Source organism: Symphalangus syndactylus, chromosome 17 (genome assembly GCF_028878055.3).
Source record: "Symphalangus syndactylus isolate Jambi chromosome 17, NHGRI_mSymSyn1-v2.1_pri, whole genome shotgun sequence".
Classification (NCBI taxonomy): domain Eukaryota; kingdom Metazoa; phylum Chordata; class Mammalia; order Primates; family Hylobatidae; genus Symphalangus; species Symphalangus syndactylus.
Window position 1 is genome coordinate 51134017 of NC_072439.2, and position 18382 is coordinate 51152398.

The 18382-nt window shown below is 40.9% G+C and overlaps 1 protein-coding gene and 1 long non-coding RNA gene across 4 annotated transcripts; one reads left to right on the plus strand and one right to left on the minus strand.

Moving 5' to 3' along the window:
- Positions 1-1425: 1425 nt before the first annotated feature.
- On the minus strand, positions 1426-10141 carry TM4SF1 (transmembrane 4 L six family member 1). Of its 3 annotated transcripts, none has more exons than XM_055247576.2 (5): positions 9790-10138; positions 8105-8194; positions 7869-8014; positions 4072-4272; positions 1426-2269 (listed from the first exon to the last, which is right to left on the minus strand). In XM_055247576.2, the coding sequence occupies exons 1-5, from the start codon at positions 9964-9966 to the stop codon at positions 2164-2166; spliced, it is 720 nt and encodes a 239-aa protein (XP_055103551.2). In that variant the 5' UTR covers positions 9967-10138; the 3' UTR covers positions 1426-2163. The 3 variants fall into 3 exon arrangements, with proteins under 3 accessions (XP_055103551.2, XP_055103552.2, XP_055105734.1); XM_055247577.2 differs by having other exon boundaries at positions 4092-4272; positions 9790-10131; XM_055249759.2 differs by lacking the exons at positions 1426-2269; positions 7869-8014 and having other exon boundaries at positions 4092-4272; positions 9790-10141.
- Positions 10142-10196: 55 nt separating this feature from the next.
- On the plus strand, positions 10197-18019 carry LOC129466349 (uncharacterized). Its single transcript, XR_008652129.1, has 3 exons — positions 10197-10734; positions 16430-16606; positions 17805-18019. It is a non-coding gene; the product is annotated as an uncharacterized lncRNA (long non-coding RNA).
- The last annotated feature ends 363 nt before the right edge of the window (positions 18020-18382 follow it).

Sequence of the window (18382 nt, forward strand, 5' to 3'; positions counted from 1 at the left end):
AACTAATTACAGTAAGTGACATACTGAAGGGACTCAAGAAATGGTTGCTGTTATTATGATAATGGTTGATAATTATTATTGCCATGTCCTTTGAGGATAGATTTAGGAAAAAATGATGCTTATGACTGATTGTTTTGCCTTTTTTCTTGGATCCTGTATGCAGGAGATTTTAATCTGGTGTCCAAGAATTCCCAAAAGACCCCGTGGATAAATAACTGGGGGAGTGGGGTGTTAAATTTAGATGGGAAAAAAGTGTCATTTTTTACTAACTTATAACAAAAATTTAATATTTCCTTTAATTATGACTATGCAACAAACCAAAGTAGCATCCGTAATACTGATCATACTTTGATCTACAATAAAAATTTGCTTATGTTTTCATATCACATTAAATTTGCTGCAGGTATCTTGAAATATCATTTTAATTGAAATTGTATTTCAAAAGTACAGTAGTTAGGGGGCTGGGGGGCAATGGGAGGGAGGGCAAATACCTAATGCGTGTGGTTGATGATGGGTTGATAGGTGAAGCAAACCACCATGGCACATGTATACCTATGTAACAAACCTGCACGTTCCGCACATGTATCCCAGAACTTAAAGAAAATAAAAAATAATAATAATAAAAATAAATAAATAATAAAAGTGCTCAGCATATTGGCTAACTCTGCTCAGTAAACAAAAAAAAAAGTAGGATAGTTCTTAGACCCACTCATTAGAAGGCTGTTAGGACACACATTATTGCTGTTTGTCCACAGGTGTTGAAGTGACAGAGCTGGCTGTCAAGACAACTACACTATACATTTAAAAAAATTTTTCATAAAATATTCTAGTGTATTGTTTTCTTCATAATTCTATGCATTTTATGTATTTATGAACATTATTCTTCGAAGGTGTCTGTAGGTTTCACCAGCCTGCCAGTGGGACTATGGTACAGAATAGGCTGAAACCTTCAGTCAGGAGCCGCCCACTGCAGGGCAGCTTGACCATAGGAGGAGCTCTGCTGTCTAATAGCTGGTTATGCTTCTTTATAAATTTGCTTGTCTGTTGTCCAGACCAATGAACACCAAAAACAGAACATTTCTATAGAAAATTCCCAATAAGTCCGGGAATCCCGTGACTTGAAAGAGCCTAACCCTGTACAGTAAGGAGAAAAATGCCTGTTACCCTTCCAGGGAGGCTGATACCTGCAGCACCTGGTAGAAAGGACCACTGCCCAACTGGAGTGATGACCCCACAGGTACAGCAATGGCAATTTACAGACAGCAGAGAAAGAAGAGGAGAAAGAGGATGAGAGAGTAGGATAAGGAAACAAAAAGACAGGAAGCTGTTAGCAATAGGGGCCACATAACTTGCAAACTGGAAAAAAAAGGGGGGGGGGAGAAAAAAGAGAACTTTTAAGGACAATGAAACTAAACAACAACAACATGGTAGTGAATACTTTATTTTGTTGTAAACAAGTTAGTTTTGAAGGTATTTCCTCATGGTCCTCCTGCCCTCACTCCTCCCCGTGTTCCAATGATGCTGATCAACTGCTTTATTCAGTTTCCCATCTTTCTTCTTGCCCAGTCATCTTAGCCTTTCTTTTTTTAAACACATGATCCCTAGTACTCGTCTTTGGAGGACAAAAGGCTTTCCATATGTTAGAAAAATTTGAATCTCATAGTACTCACAACAACGAGCAGCATTGTAAGTTGTGATGCATTCATTTGGATTGGAACATTCTCAATCAGTCCTTCCACGCTAAGTAAATATTTGTTTCTCACAGAACACAAGGCAGTTCAAAGGGCCTCTTGTTAGAGATTTATAGGTGTATGAATGGGAAACATCATATAAGCAGTGAAAACAAAAATCTTTCCAGGTTGTCGGATTTTCTCTTCTTGGTCTTATAAAAAGCTGCTAGACATCTTTAATTTAAGAAATACATGCACATATATACAATAGTGATTGGAATGTTATTTTTATCCAAAACATTATAGAGTTTATCTCAGATATACTGAGGACTGTCACTTAGTCTGTAAATTACCCCCAGAGGGTGGTTTGTTTCCTCATTCCTTAAAAAAAAACAAAAACAAAAAAAGTTTACTAAATTTGAACACTGACGTCCTGTGAAGATGCCAGTCTTTATAGGCGTTTGTAAAAGTAGACTATGGGGAGTATATTACACTAATACAAAGTTTTACAAATGAATACAAGTGAAATATATAAATTACAATGAAATAGAGGAAGATTGTGGCTCTGTCCTGGGGTGGTTCTTTTAGCAGTCATATTGCTGTAAAGAAAATAAAATACCATTAGGTTATAATCAGGATAAATAATGATGACATTTTAGTCCTTTAAGTTCCTATTTTAAGCAAACATAAACAGACTGATCCCAGCTTCAGCAAAGCTTAGGCCAACCATACTTAGGGCTTGGACAATGCTCACAGAATGTTTCCTAAACAAACCCAGATCCCTTGTCTTCCATGAGTAAAGGCCGCAGAAAGGGCCCATAGAAACTGCAGGATACTGATGTTGGGTTGCTTTGAGTGCATTTGTGTGGGGTTTTAATCTTAGAGATTTAAAAGATAATGCCATGGAAGTTTCACACTGGTATGAGCTCAATGTGGGTAACCTTTCAAATTAAATGCTACCGAGTTAGGGACCTGACTCTTCTACATGAAAAGCCCTGCCCTTTCAAAGTGTCTTTTGTCTTATAAACAAAGGTAACAGATCTTCCCTGTAGTATCTGGGAAGAAGCCATCCCTACAGTGACCCTGCTGGGAAACCCGGTGTATTTACCACCCCAAATCAGAGGAGAGTCTCATTCCCTGCCAAATCACTTCAGCCATTTTGGTCATTGGCTCTTTATGTTTGTCCCCAAAATGTACTAAGTGAGTACATTTAGTACAAGTAATCACTTACTTTGAACTCTGCCTTGTATGAAATTCAAGGCTAAAGGTAAGCTGCATGACAGCAATCCCTAGAGGATACTTCTCTGCCCTTCCCCAACCATATTGCTTGAAAGAAGCTCCATATTGAAGGTTTCCCACTCCCTTATTTTCTTGGAAATTTGCCAAAGAAATTATTAATCTTGCTATACTGGCCTGATAAGGAAAACTAGATTTTCATTTTAACCTTCCCCCAAAATTACAGAGAGTTTCCTTTTATTTTCAGCAAAGTTTTTCATGGTAGCAATGGACTTTCAGTTTTCATTAGGTTTTTGTCTTATTTTTAAAAGAAAGTTAACAGATCTGGCACCAGAGGAGTAAATGGTTTGAAAAATATAAGACATAAAATAACCCTCTCAAAGATAGGATCAAAGCTGGACTTTCATCAATTCAATTATATATATATATATTAGGAGGATATAGAAACAAGAACTTTCACTGCTACAAACAAATGCATTTTTTTCTCCTAAATCATATCCCCAGGAAACAAGTGCTTCCTGGTTTTCTTTCACAATGAAAGGCTTTTCATGAGCTGCTGTTCAAAGATTGCTAGTGATTCTCCATACTTACTGCTTAGGCATTTTTATGACTCCTTATTAGGAAGGAATTGCAGAAAATCCAACCAAACAGCAAGTGTGGAATACAGGTTAAAAGTAGGAGCTTTTGCACAAAATGACTCAAGGTTTGAAGCCTGTTATTTCCTGAGTAGGTGATCTTAAGCCTATTGCTTAATATTTGAGTCATAGTCTCATCTGAAAAATGGGTTTAGCATAGTACCTGATGCATTGAATGGTTGGCTATTACTTATGTATACTAGTTGGGAATATAACAGCAGACAAAGAGCAGACATCTCTTTTTTTCTGTCTCTGCAGCGAGAGCAGAGGCAGTGAATTAGATCCTGAAGGGAGCGCTGTGTCTATGGGCAGCATGTTCTTGTGTACATAGAGCCAACTGCAAAGAACTAAGACAATCCTGTGACTGTGAGACTCGAGGAAGCTTGTTACTGACAGCTGAAGTGAATGCTATAATTGTATTGCTACAAAGATGATATCAGAATAAATGCTGGTAGGTCAAGCATGTTTGGTTTTGCCTTTTTCTTTATGATGAAAACAATGGTATATTAACACCAGGGCCAGACTACGACATTTTCATGCAGGTTCTTACCTGTTGGCGAGAGCAGCAAAAGCCACATATGCCTCCAAGCACTCCATTTATTACTTGAATAAGACACAAGATGAATTCAATTCCACCAAGAGCCAAGAGGATAGAAAACAGAGACACATTCCACTCCACAATGTGCTTGGGTTCAGTGCACTGGGACCATGTGGAGGTGTCCAGAAGGTACCTGCGGGTAAAAAGAGAAACTTCTGACACATGGTCATACTTAAGGGGTTACTTCATAAACTACTTTTGTTTGGTGGTTTTTCATTCAGAAAAAAGGAATGAATTATTCAATATCCTGTGTAAGTTTCTTCCAATGCATGTCATTCCACAAAATGGAGGAATTTAGCCCAGATCCTACTGTAATGATAAACATAAAATTATAGTTTATAATTTTTGACCCCAATCTAGGATTACATGGTCAGAAATTCTCACCTTATAATGATGTTTATATTCCCTAACAGGCATCTGAATTCTTATAAACAAAAATAAAAATGCAGAACTGTATTTGTGCTGTGTTTAAAGCTAGGTAAGATTCATGTATGTATATGGAAGTAAACTACGAGCAAATGCAGAAAAATGAAAATAATTCATGTGCTAAAGTAGAGTACGTGTATGTGTTTTTTAAAACTGTTTTCCAATTTTATTGTTGTTATTGGTATAAAAGATGGGTATTTGTATTGAATATTGAGTGAATACTTAGAAAATAAAATCTCTTTAGGCTAGTTTTTTTTTGAACTTTAAAATATTAATTTAGATCATTTTATTACATCTCAATTTGTCACTTTTGAAAATTATCCAAATTCTGGCAAGTTTGGATATTTAATATGCTGGAATTTTTCAACTGAGACCTTTGGAACAAAGCTATTTTTTGTTTTTAAGGAATAAATTAATTTGCAACATGAAGCAAATTCATGGGATTAAACCCAACTAATTTGATAGCTCTTTACTTTTTTTTGACATGGAGTCTGGCTCTGTTGCCCCGGCTGGAGTGCAATGGCGCAATCTTGGCTCATAGCAACCTCTACCTCCTGAGTTCAAGCCATTCTCCTGCCTCAGCCTCCCAAAGTGCTGGGATTACAGGCGTTAACCACCACGCCCGGCTGATAGCTCTTCACTTTCATGATGCTGTGCCCAAGTGTTGGTAATAGCATGTAGCGCACTGCATTCGCTCATTCAACAAAGATTATTGAGCACTCAGTGTGAGTCTGACACTGAGCCAGAGCTGGGGATATAATGGAGCACAGGGCACGGGCTCTGTCCTGAAAGAGCATAGCTTCTAAAGGCAGAGACGAGTCACAAGTAATCTCAGTGCAACAGATATGCTGATCGGTAAACAAAGTACGGAAGAGCCACAGAGGAAGGGCACCTAACCTAGTCCAGGGAGAACACCTGCTTATGTATCTATTCAGTAAGGCTGAGCTCCATGAAGGTAGGAGCCAGACCTATTCATCATTGTATATCCAGCCACTAGAACAGTATCTGACACACAATAGCCACTCAACACATTTTAAAAGCAGTTGAATGATAAATAACAACATGAAGTTGCTTTGTGAAATGTCAGCAAACCATACTGAGGTGATATCTGACTATAGATTCTAGGATTTAGTCGATTTTATAAATACCTGGATATTCTTCCAGTCTGAAAAATTCTACTTCTGATAGCTCTCCTAGAATTTCAGCCTTTGCTACAGAGTATTTGGATTCTTAACGAAATATAATACAATCATGTGGGAAAATCAAGGTTTGACTTAATTCCACAAAGAGGCCTGATATAATTCTTTTCTTATCACAACTTCCTGCCACAACAGAACAAAGGGGCTTGGAATTTGAGACCTAACTTTAGAATAGTTCATTGAGCCAATCAGAGATTATAGTTGTTGCTTTCAAAAAAAGTTCTGTTTTTGTGGCCCTTTCTGCATGTCAGCAGAACAAAAATCTATATCTTCAGGTTGCAATGTAAAAAAAATTCTTCAGCTCCACCTGGCTCCCAGGCAACTAACCTGTGGCTTGTGACTGTTAGTTATTTCCCATATTGAAATCCTTTTAAATGAAGAATGACATAGAAGAGGAGGAAGGTTTCTTGTAGAATCCAGGGTGGATAATGGGAGGGGCAAACAGTCAAATAGCTATAAAAAACATTTAGCGATACTACCACCTCTCCCTGCATTCTGGCTGCATAAGTCATGACTTTTCTTAGAAGTCTGTTTGTGCAATAGTTTTGTATGTTTGTACATATGTGAATAGCCATTTTCTACCAGTACATCCACTATGTTCTGATAAAAGCTGAGTCATGATTGATCACAGTTTTGAACACCAAAATTTCAAACTTCTGTAAGTATCAATTATCCTTCAAAGGCTACCATTGGGTTATGTTTATTGTAAGGTAGTAGATAACATTAACAGCTAACAGTGGCAGTTGCTCACAATGTGGCAGCCTCTGTGGGGAACATTTTACATATTATGTCATTAATTCTCATGACAATTGCCATTGATTTTATTTTACCAGTGGAGTAACTGAGATGCAGAGAGCTCAGTTCACCTTTTCCTATAGATAGGTGCAGAGCTGTGATTGAACCCAGCTAATTCAAATTCATGATCTCATAACTATGCTAAATTTGTGAGATTCATATATCCTCACTACATGCTTTAAATTCATGGGGACAAACATTCTTGATAATATAATTTGTTATTAATATTATTTTTAATCATGAATCTCAAAACTAAACCTTTCAAAATTCAACTTCAGAAAGTTGAGTAAGGAAAAGGTAAACTCAGAATCAACTCCTGCTCAAGGAAACATGTCATCCATTCATCACCACATACATCTGTTTCTATCAGCTGTGCTGTTTCTGTTCTTTTCTTGATAACTGATCAAAAAAAATAAGTATCAACATAGAATGGTGGAACAGCACAAATTATCCTGATATTATGATTGTGAATAGGCCTTACTTACATAGCTTAATAACTAAAAAAGGGGGCATTGTACATAGTTTGTATGTTTTATATGAGCGTATGTGTGTAGAGGGGTAAGGGCATGATTTGCCCTGGGCTTGGGTTAAATTCATATAGTTGCCATTCTTATTATATATGGATTCTATAATACTTTCTTATAAAATAGTAAAATGTATTACACTTAATCAGGCAATTGTTCTGGTATAATGTATGAAGTAATTGAGATGCACTATATGAACACAAACTCTACATCCAGACTGCCTGGGTTCCAATGCTAACTGCCAGTTTCTGGCAACGTGACCTTGGATGAATTACTCCATCTCTGTGTGATTTTGTTTCCTCATCTTTAAAACAGGAAGTCACTTCATAGGGTTATTATGAGGACTGAATTATTGAATCTATTCAAAAGCACTTTGTATTTGGGAAGCTGAGGAAGGAGTATTGCTTGAGCTCAGGAGTTAGAGGCTGCAGTAAGCTATGATTGTGCCACTGCATTCTAGCCTGGGTGACAGATCAAGACCCTGTCTCTGGGAAAAAAAAAAAAAGAAAGAAAGAAAGGAAAGAAAAGGAAAGAAAAGAAAAAAAAGAAAAGAAAAGAAAAGAAAAGAAAAGAAAAGAAAACAAGCATTTAGAACTTGTTTAGGTCAGGGACTGGGCTCCATCCTTGGATACCTATTGCCTAAACCATGCCTGAGTCAGTGAGAATAAACACTGGCTAGGTGGGTGGATGGATGGATAAGTGGATGCCTATCTGGTTTGATAGAGCTGCCACTATATACATGTGGTGGATAAAAATGTGTAGCCATGTAGAGAATAATTACATACTGGCCCTCGGTACTGGCAAAGGTGTAGTTCCACTGGCCGAGGGAATCAAGACATAGTGGTCCTTCTGCTAAGCCAAGGGCTGCCACAATGACACAGTAGCCAGATCCTGCAATTCCAATGAGAGCAGCCAGTACAGAAGAAAGCATCTAGGGAAAAGGAGAAACACAGGAAGTGAGCCACAGAGGCCACAGCTACATCTTAGGAGTCATTTTCACCACCAGGGCAGGAGGACCTACCGCACATCGTTTGCCACAGTTTTCATGGCCACAGCAGCCACAGCAGTCATCCTGTTCCAGCCCAATGAAGACAAATGCTGGCAGGAGCATCTGGTTAGGAAACAAACAAAGTCAAGTCATTGACTGGCTCAGGCTCATATGGGTCAGGTTAGGCATCTCTTGGTAAAATATATTTATTTCTAATGACGTTAACTGGCTTTGATTAGGTTGACCAGATATCCCAAAGACTGTAAACCTCTGAGGAGAAAAAGACCATCTAAATGTCATATCTGCTTGTTTTCATGTAATCTGTCAAAGCATTTTTTAGGATGAGGGTGTAACATGGGAGGAGTAAAATAATAAACTGTAAATGTGTTTATTCCTCAAGAGTTTATCACACAACCTCAGATACAAACTCTTGGAAATGTTAAACCCTTTTTTTAAATCTGATTTTTTCCCCTTGTAAAATGCAGAATATACCAACAAATCTTTAATAGAATAATTGAAACTTTTTTGTAAATGGGAGACATGAAAGCTATATATAATAAATATGAACTGCTTCCTTGATTATACAAATGCATAGTTTTAACTTAACAATATTAAGCTCTTAAAATATAGTAAATATGAAATACTTCAGGTTCAAGATCGAAAGAAACTTAAGTGTGATGTTATGTTTAAGACAAATAATCATGTTAACATGATAATAATGCTTAAATTTGAGGCAGACGGGCACTGTGGCTCATGCCTGTAATCCCAGCACTTTGGGAGGCCAAGGTAGGAGGGTCACTTGGGCCCAGGAGTTCAAGACCAGCCTGGGCAACATGGCGAAACCCCATCTCATTAGATAAAATAAAATTAAATAAAATCTCATTAAATAAATAATTTAGGGCAGATTTGCCATGCCATAATCCGTGTATTAGGTTTAAATGTTTTACTATCTTTTACTTGATTAAGAAAATTTATCATGTATGGTACCATTCCATAAAATTTCTCTTTAAAATTTTTAATCCCAGCACTTTAAAGTAGCAAACTTAAGTTTGTTCACATTCTTTCCATGCTGTGGTTGAAGCTAATGCTTTCAGCTCCCAGGTTGGCAGGGAAATTCCTCTCACTTCAATCAAAAACAAATCTTGGAAAAAACAACACATTCCACTATTAGCTTCAGACACCGACCTGCTGCTAACTGTAGGGTTTTTCCTAGACACCACACCCCAGCATTACATAAAGAAGAAAGCTTAGAGTTCTTTTAAAATAGCAATGCACTCACAATTCATTATTTTTCCCTATCACAGATGGCTGAAAATAAACAGCAGAGAATTTGGATTCAAAACTGTTGATTTAGGCAGAGAATCAGCCAACCCCTTCCAGCTCCCCAGAGCAAATGTTAAATGACTACCCGCTCTAGTAGAAACTCTATAGTCTCTCAAATCTGATTTAAAAGCGAATATCTGTTTCTTACCTATAGAGTTTAGCAAAAAGGCAGTTCACTTTTAGTTGAAAGAGTGTTTTGTAAAACAACATCTAATAAAATTACTACGCTATACTGTACCAATCTCGCTTTTGTATAATCTGCTTTCAAAGGAATGAACAACAACAAAAAAGTCACTTGATTTGGAAATATGCATTACAAAAAACTTTCCATGAAAATACATAATGAAAACATCTAGGAAACGGAGAGAATTCAGTAATAATCCTGAATGACTTACCAGCAGGCCCCCTCCTACGATGCCAGAAAAGAACCACACGAAGCGGCTGAGGTGGTTTTCAGAGGCGTACCTTGTTTCCCCATTGGGAAAGTAAAGCAGAATATTAGCTGCAATGCACAGGAGGGCAAGCCCCACCAGAGAATGTCCGATGCATCGTGCACACTTCCCGTAGCACATGGTGGTCTGCTAGGTTTTCTCCCCCTTCTCTTTGTCTTCAGCTCAGTGATACCGCAAATTAGATGAAAGTGTGCCCTTCTGGTGGAGAAAGCAAACACCACTCTCAGCCCATTCCTGCCACCTCTTAAATACTGCGATTCTTAGTCACTGAGTGGATGAGGTACTTTGCTTTCATTGGTCCTAATGGCAGGCTCCAGCTGTGGTGAGAAGAGGCAGGGGGAATGTCCCGCCCTTCAGACGAAATCCTTGGGACAGGCAAAACCAGGGGCAGGACGTGAGAAACAGCCTCAGTCATAGGCAACAGGGAAAATGATTAATCTTGAACAAGGCATTGACTGTGCAACTCCTCCACAAGATAAAGAATCAACAGGAAAGCCTAACATGACTTTCCAGTAACTGCCAAGTGTCCGAGATGCAACAGCCCTGGTTGAGGCTTTGAAAGACAGTGGGCTGTGCCCCTGCTCCATGCAGCTGTCTGGACAGCTTCCAATCTGAGAGCTCTGTGTTCATTTCTACCTTTGTGCTGATTTAATTTACAACCTGGGGCAAATCTCCTGAGCTCATTTCCTTGTCTATTAAATACAAGGTGTCTGAGACGTCACCCATGGATTTGAGGAGGCTGTTGGGAAAACTACAGAGCAAACTTCTTTACTCTGCCTACAGCAAGCTCTGCAGGATGGATTTCAGTGTTCAGCGTCCCTGGACATCTGCCTCTAAAACAAAACTGCACCACAACAGAGGTGGCGTCAGTCAACACAAAGGGCTCAGGTGCATTTTAAAAATTATTGAGTGTTGCTGTCAGGAAAAGCAATGCCAGGAAGGGCCAAGGAAGGCCTAAAGCATGGGACAAAAATAAAAAGAGGAAGAAGAGAGGGGGAGGAGGAGAATGGGAGAGAAGGAAAGAGGAAAGGAGGAAGGAAGAGAGGAAGGAAAGAAGAGAGGGAGGGAGAGAAGGAGGGAGGGAGGGAAGAAGGGAGGGAGGGAGGAAGGAAGGAAGGAAGGAAGGAAGGAAGGAAGGAAGGAAGGAAGGATAGAGGGAGGGAGGAAAGGAGGGAGAGAGAGAAAAAAATAAGAGAAAGGAACTTGGCAAGCAGAGTGGAGAAACAAGGTTCAGAGAAACAGAACTGGCTAGGAGTGTCAGAACCCACACGGAGGTAATCAGATGGTTTACCCAGCCAGATCCTGAGACCAGCTTCCACAGGCTCCCCACACAGGGCAGAGAAAGGGTGTTAGACTAACTTTCTAGGTGGTTACCTTGCAGAAGGAGGGGCTGGGCACTGAATAAATTTAAGCCTTGAACAGCAGATTGCACCAGCCAGTGGATGGCAGTGGGAGGTGGACAGGGTGGCTGGGTGGGGCCAGGCCTGAAGGGCCTTGTCACCAGGACAGGATCGAGAGTACAGAACATAGAAAAGGACCAAGGTAGGGAGGCATTAGCTTAGAAGAAGAAGGTGAATGAGGTTCGTGAATCTAGAGTCTGAAGGATTTGGCCCAAAACTAGAGGGCGGGACACATACAAAATTTGAGGAGACCAGCTGTGGTTAGTGATGTGGCATGGGACCGGAGGAGGGCCCAAGAAGTGTGGCCTCAGCACACTAACAGGGGTGAAGCCAGAATCCAGGATGGCCTGAGGAAATAAATCAGTGGAGTTGGGAAGCTGGAACCACCCACCTGCTCAGGCAGAGGCAGGCAAATCCTCACAAGAGCATCATTGGGTCACCACCATGTGTCCAACAACAGGGAATGTGTGTTCGGCCTGACGGCTTGGAGACAGGATTCCACTGGTGACAGAGCCTGGGCACTATGGGTGAATGACAGCATCCTTTGTTGAAGTATAATCATTGCAACCCTCCAGTCTGCTGATCTATCCCACCTGGGGCCAAAATGGGAGAAAGTGATTCTTAAACCACTGATATGGTTAGGCTTTGTGTCCCCACCCAAATCTCATCTTGAATTGTAATCCCCATAATCCTCACGTGTCAAGTGAGACACTAGGGGGAGGGAACCAAATCACGGGGGCAGTTTCCCCCATGCTGTTCTTGTGATAGTGGGTGAGTTCTCATGAGATCTGACAGTTTTATAAGGAGCTCTTCCCCCTTCTCTCGATGCTTGTCTTTCCTGCTGCTTTGTAAAGAAGGTGTCTTGCGGCCGGGCGCAGTGGCTCACGCCTGTAATCCCAACACTTTGGGAGGCCGAGGTGGGTGGATCACGAGATCACAAGATCGAGACCGTCTTGGCTAACATGGTGAAACCCCATCTCTACCAAAAAAATACAAAAAAATTAGCCGGGCGTGGTGGCGAGCACCTGTAGTCCCAGCTACTGGGGAGGCTGAGGCAGGAGAATGGTGTGAACCTGGATGGTGGAGTTTGCAGTGAGCTGAGATTGCGCCACTACACTCCAGCCTGGGTGACAGAGCGAGACTCAGTTTCAAAAAAAAACAAAAAAACAAAAAGAAGTTGTCTTGCTTCTCCTTCACCTTCTGCTGTAATTGAAAGTTTCCCAAGGCTTCCCCAACCATGCAGAACTGTGAGTCAATTAAACTTCTTTCCTTTATAAATTACCCAGTCTCAGGCAGTTCTTTATAGCAGTGTGAAAATGAACTAATACAACCACTTCACCCTCAAGTGCTTAAATTTCATTTTGTCTTCTTTCTCCCATCCCCAAGTCAGTAGGGCATGGAGAAGAGTGAGCGGCTTGGAAAGAGAAAGCCTGGAGTGAGACCCCCAACTCTGCTATATTCCAGCTGTGTGGACTCAGTCCAGTCACTTACATTCCAGGACTGTTTCCTAATCTATAAGACAAAAAGCAGGGCTAGAGGAGTGGTTCTTAGCAGGTTTTTGAGAATCTTAAAATAAAAAATAAAAGATTTTTTTGAAAATCTGATAATAAAACCCTCTCCCCAGAAAAAAGAAACATACGTGCTGCAGGATGCTGCTCATATGTAACTTTGTCAAAGAAGTCCTCTCTGCAGACCTATCTAGGGAAGATATTCCCCCTATCTCTAGTTATGCTCCATCACGTTACTCTGCTGTATCATCATCACAGAATTTATCAGCCTCTGAAGTTATTCTGTGTATTTGCTTGTTTCCTTTTCTGTTGTTGTCTCCCCTCCCCTCCCCACTGAGTGCAGACACCTTCTGCCTTGTTCACCATTGTTTCCCCAGTACCTGGAGCATGTCTGGTGCATAATAGGTGCTCAGTAAATAGTATTGAATAGTTGGATGACTAAAATAAGCGCATCTATGAGTTTTTAAGCCTCTTTTTAACCAGGCTGATGCTCCAGTCTCCCCACCCTCAATTTCATTATGCCTCTCTGTGAGCCCAAGATCTCCCAGCCACTCACACCATTGCTCCCAGGCCCTACCACTGCCTGGTTGTTTGATTTGGGGCAAGCTATTAACCATTGTGTACCGTGTACCTCTATTTCTATAATTCATTCATTCACCAACATCTATTGATTCCTACTATGTGTTATAAGTGCTGAGGATATAGCAGTAAGCAAAGCAAACAACAAAATTCCTGCCTTTAAGGAGTATCCACTCTATCAGAAAGAGAGAGGCAAATAAAAAATAATAAGTAAAACACAGAGGGTATTAGACGGTGATAAGAGCAGAAAAGGGGAATAGGTGAGAGAAGGAGAAGGCCTTACTGAGAGGACCTCTCTGACACAAATAATAAAATCTGCCTCATAGGGTTGTGGTGTGCAGAAATGAGTCAATGTGTGTAAAGCTTGAAGCATCTGGCATTTAGCAGTCACTCAAAAAAAGTTACCTATGATTATTTACTATTTTTATCAGCCCACTCTCTCAGAGGAGATGTCTCTATCTGTGATTCACTATATTTACTTTTCTGGGATTCTATCACTCCAATATATGTTGGATTCCTTTGTTATCTTTCGTGATAAATTTTAAAATACTGGACTTCCCCCGGTTATAGTAAAACTCATTTCTAGCTCCCTCATCCCTTCTGGAATCACCCTTAATCCATGATACCCTTGGAAGCAGTGGTTTTTACTGCATCACAGAACTGCAGGTTCCAGAGCATGAGCTGCTGGTTCTCAGCCCCATGTTTTGGATATGCCAAAACTGCCGGAAAGGCCCTACTATTTCTGCCCAGCCTACCCTACCCTGCCTTGTTACCGTGACTGAACTTGTTACTTCATCCATGATGCCTTTCGTCACACCCCTGCCTGCTTCCGCCACCACCCCACCCTCAGCCTGCTCATGACTCCCGCTTTGTTCTTACACACACCACACCTGCATGGTAGCCCCAATCTGACCACGATGCACGAGTGTGTATCCTCCTTAGCTTCCCCACCTTCACTGAAGTCTCAGAGAGCAGGGACCTTCTATTTTCTTCTTTGAGGGCACAGCAGCTAGCATAGTGTCAGGCATTTAGTTGGCTCTCAATTAATATTTGCCAAATTTTGTTCAGATGAAGAGGGAAGTTGAATATGTTGAGTTCTAAGATTATTTGTGTTTAAGCAAAGCCAAAACATCTTATGAAAAGTTAGGGAAAATTGACATTTACTATATTTAAGTTAGAAAATGTTCAATTTTACCTATCATTAACATAAGCAGCTGGTATATGCTTCTTAGGGTTAGCTCTTTCAACCTTTTCATGCACAGAATGTGGCTTCAAGAATAATTCCAGGGAAAACTCCTTTTCCTTATATCAAGTGCTATATAAGCATAGATTTTCATGCTGAAAGAAGCCTCAATAGAGTGAATGGAATCATTACGGCCATTTTATAGTTAATCCCACAGGGGTTAAAAACTCTTCCCAAGGTCATCTAGCTAGTTGGCAGTGGAACTGAGTTACCTTTAAGAATTAACATAAACAGTCTATGATTCTACGTGGTTATGAGATTCTAGGAGGAAGATTTGAACTCAGATCTCCTGCACCCCAGTTGTGTTTTTCCACATGTATTTCTCCTTCCTTGCAGTTTCTTACTCATTTGAACATGACAAATGTAATGATTCCTATATAGTAGCAATGATCATTAGAGCATTCCGATTATAGTAACAGAAGCCAGTTGAGTTACCTAAAACAAAGGGGCGTTAATTATAAACTTCAAAGGTGGAGATGCAGATAGGATGATGGAACTCATGGACAGGGGAACAAAGTTCTGGAAATTCGGAATGTCATACTCCACATTTTGCGTTTTTGACTCTTTCTATCCATATACTTTATTCTTCTTAGTGCAGTCTCGTTGTCTCTGGTTCTCAGTTCACACACAAAAAATATGGCTACTGACAGTTCTGAAGTTTATAGTTTTTTCAGTTCAAGAGATTCATCCCATGTCCAGATTGTGAGAGAAGGGACATGCATTGGACAAGACCAGGCCAGGTGCCCATGCCTGTGGGGCCAGGTGCCCATGCCCCTGGGGCCTGCAAAAACATGGCTGCTGGGAGCCATCCCTGCAACCAGGTACATGCAGGAGAAGTCGTTCTCAGGAAAAGGTGAGTGTGGGACCAGACAGGGAAGCCAGTTGCTGTCCTTTATTTGGAACTATAATCAAGGCAGACAACCACAGTAGAGAGATGCAGAGGCAGGGAGCAGTGTAAGACCACCTTACACACAGCTTCCTGGCTTTCCCTTCACTTTAGGTTGTAGCTCAAGTTATTCTTGGGCTAAAAAATAAGTTCTGTTGGCCCAATTAAACTAGAATTAATCACCAATTCCCCATCTTTATCTGCAACATTGCTCAGCTGATGGCTCATTGAGCCAAGAACTCTCCCAGGTCTCAGTTGCCATTTTCAGACAAGACACCTCCTGGAGTGCCTGCCCTATGGTCTGAAGCTCAAGATGTGGCTCTGGGTCTCCCCTCCTGAGGGCTAGCTACCCAGAAGGGCTGGTCTGACTTCCTGTTGAATGGGTGAGCTGAAGACATCCAGGGCACCTAAGACAACTAGTGCACAAATACTTGAAGGGGAAAGGACTCTCGTGTTCTGATTTGAGTATCATTTCCTTGGGTTGAATAATTAGAGCCTGGCACGTGAGATGTGGAGGGCTTCAAAGACCATTTGACTTTCAACAGAAAATGGTCTATGGTTTTCTAAAGCGACACACCCTGATTCAGCCCAAGGGAAACAGAATGTCTGTGGGTGAGGCCTGGAATCTGCATTTTAAGTAAGTCCTCCAAATGACTCCAGTGCACAAGCAGAGTTGAAGTCCACTGATGTAGGTGGCCCAACTTTCTAGTTTTATACATGAGGCTACACAAGTCCAGGAAGGTTCATTTCAGTTGAGAAGAAAACCGTTGATTAAAATAAAAAACTCTAAAAAATTTAAACTGATGAATTCATGTGTTTGCACCTTTTGAACCTGGTTCACCAAGTGGTTCTCTTTGTGAGGTAGGAGAAGTAGCAGTCCACTTGCAGCTCCTCTCTCTGTCTGATGGGAGACCAGGTCCTCCCTGGGAAAAGTGGCAAGTTCTCTCCTGCTGGCCTCCTTCCACAGATCACAGCTGCCTTTGGGGAGAATGACAAAAACTGTTCAGGGTTCCTGGGTAATACGTATCCAGTTTCTGTGCATTCAGGGGAAGAGGAGCGTGGAGCAGAAGGAGAGTGGGCACATGCAAGTCACTCTGATGCCGTAATTTAACTTTACAGCTCCCTTGTGCAAAGCTGTTTACAGGTGAGGAAACTGAAGCTCATCTGGATTAAGCATGTAGGCCAAAGTCACAAGGCTGGCGAGTAATTAGGCCTGGATTCCTCCTACGCAAGGCTCCCTGACTCAAGTACCCATGCTCTTTCCTTCACACACTGGGCTGATTTTACTACAATGTTGATCAGATTTGGGGACTGTTTCTTTGGCACTTCTAAATAACATAATTTTGAGACATTAATCGCTTGTATTCTTCTTTAATTTGACGAATGATTTCAAGGTTAACCTGATGTCTCAAAATTAAAGCTACAGCTCCTGTTCTACAAACTCGGTTTTATTGTAGCAAAATAGAACTATCAACAAACAAGAGATGTATGCAATTAAAAGTTTTTAAAAGAATTGTCTAGATTCAGTAGAGGAGAGAAATAATAAAGCCTATTTTCATTTCCTTTACCCAGCTCTAACTTGTAAAAGGATTTCCCTACCTGTGACACTGGTCATGATTGCAAGTTGTCCAGGTTCTTGGCGTTTTGAACAAAGAATTGGACAAAACCCCCAGCAAAGCAAAGAATGAAGCAAGAAAATAACAAAAGCAGGGATTTATTGAAAATGAAAGTACACTCCACATTGTGGAAGTGGGCTCGAGCACCAGCTCAAGGGCCCGAATACAGAATCTTCTTGGGTCCAAATACCCCTGGAAGTTTCTCATTGGCCACTTCATGCTCACCTCATGTAAATGAAGTGGTAGCCCACAATCAGTCTGACTGGTTGCAGAAAGCAGCCAACCAGATAATGAAGTGAAGTTACAAAGGTCACACTCCTGCGCAAACATCTGATTGGTTGCAAAAAGCAACCAATCAGAGGGTATGGTGAAGTTACAAAGTTATACTTCTATGCAAACTGAAGGCTCCGCCCACAATCAGTCTGATCAGAGCCACAGTCAGACCATTCAGAGTCTGGAGTGAAGTTACTAAGTTGGAAACAAAGTCTCTACCAGCAATCAGTCTGATTTGTCGCTTATAGATAATTTCCCAACTGCCACGCAGAAAAGGTCAAAAGGAGTAGCCTCTGGTCCTTTTGTTACTGAGGCATGGAAAGTTAGGGTTTTCCTTTCAATTTAGTTCTAGGAAGTCGGTGTGAAAAGCCTTAGGTTCCCTGCCTCCAGACTCTATTCTCCTGCCTCACATGGTCTTTTGACCTTATATGAAATATGCTTGCTTTTTTGCAGAAAGGTTGGGGTGAAACTCTCCACTCCTGCTTTCATACCATTTGAAGTTCAGACCAGTGAGATTTCCATCAGTTGGGAGTTGAAGATGCCACAAGGACAAGAACCGAGGATGGTTTGCTCAGAGCTTATTTTTAGACATCATTTTCCAGGGATCCCTGGTGACAGAGGAGCATTATTTTGTGTTTGAGTTCTGAATTAAAAAGTTTCCTACTATACATTTGTTTAGTCATTTCTATGACTTCAGCACTCTCAAAGACTTGGACCGAAGCATAAATAAGAGGCAGTATGAGCATTCTCCAAGTAATCATTCCAAGTTGGTGAGTTCATACTCCACCTAGACCTCATGGCCTCGCCACTCTCAGTCAGACTGGTTTTTGTGGCTGTCAAAGTCCAACATGGCAAATTTCCCACTGATACTAAGTGAGCTGAAAACTCAAGTTACAGTTGATTTTGCCCTAGGGAATTTTACCAAGAACAGCTTTACAGCAGTGGAGAGTTGAAACGTGTGTGTGTGTGTTTGTGTGTGTGAGAGAGAGAGAGAACGAGTGAGCATATGTATTAGAAAGACAGACACTCAA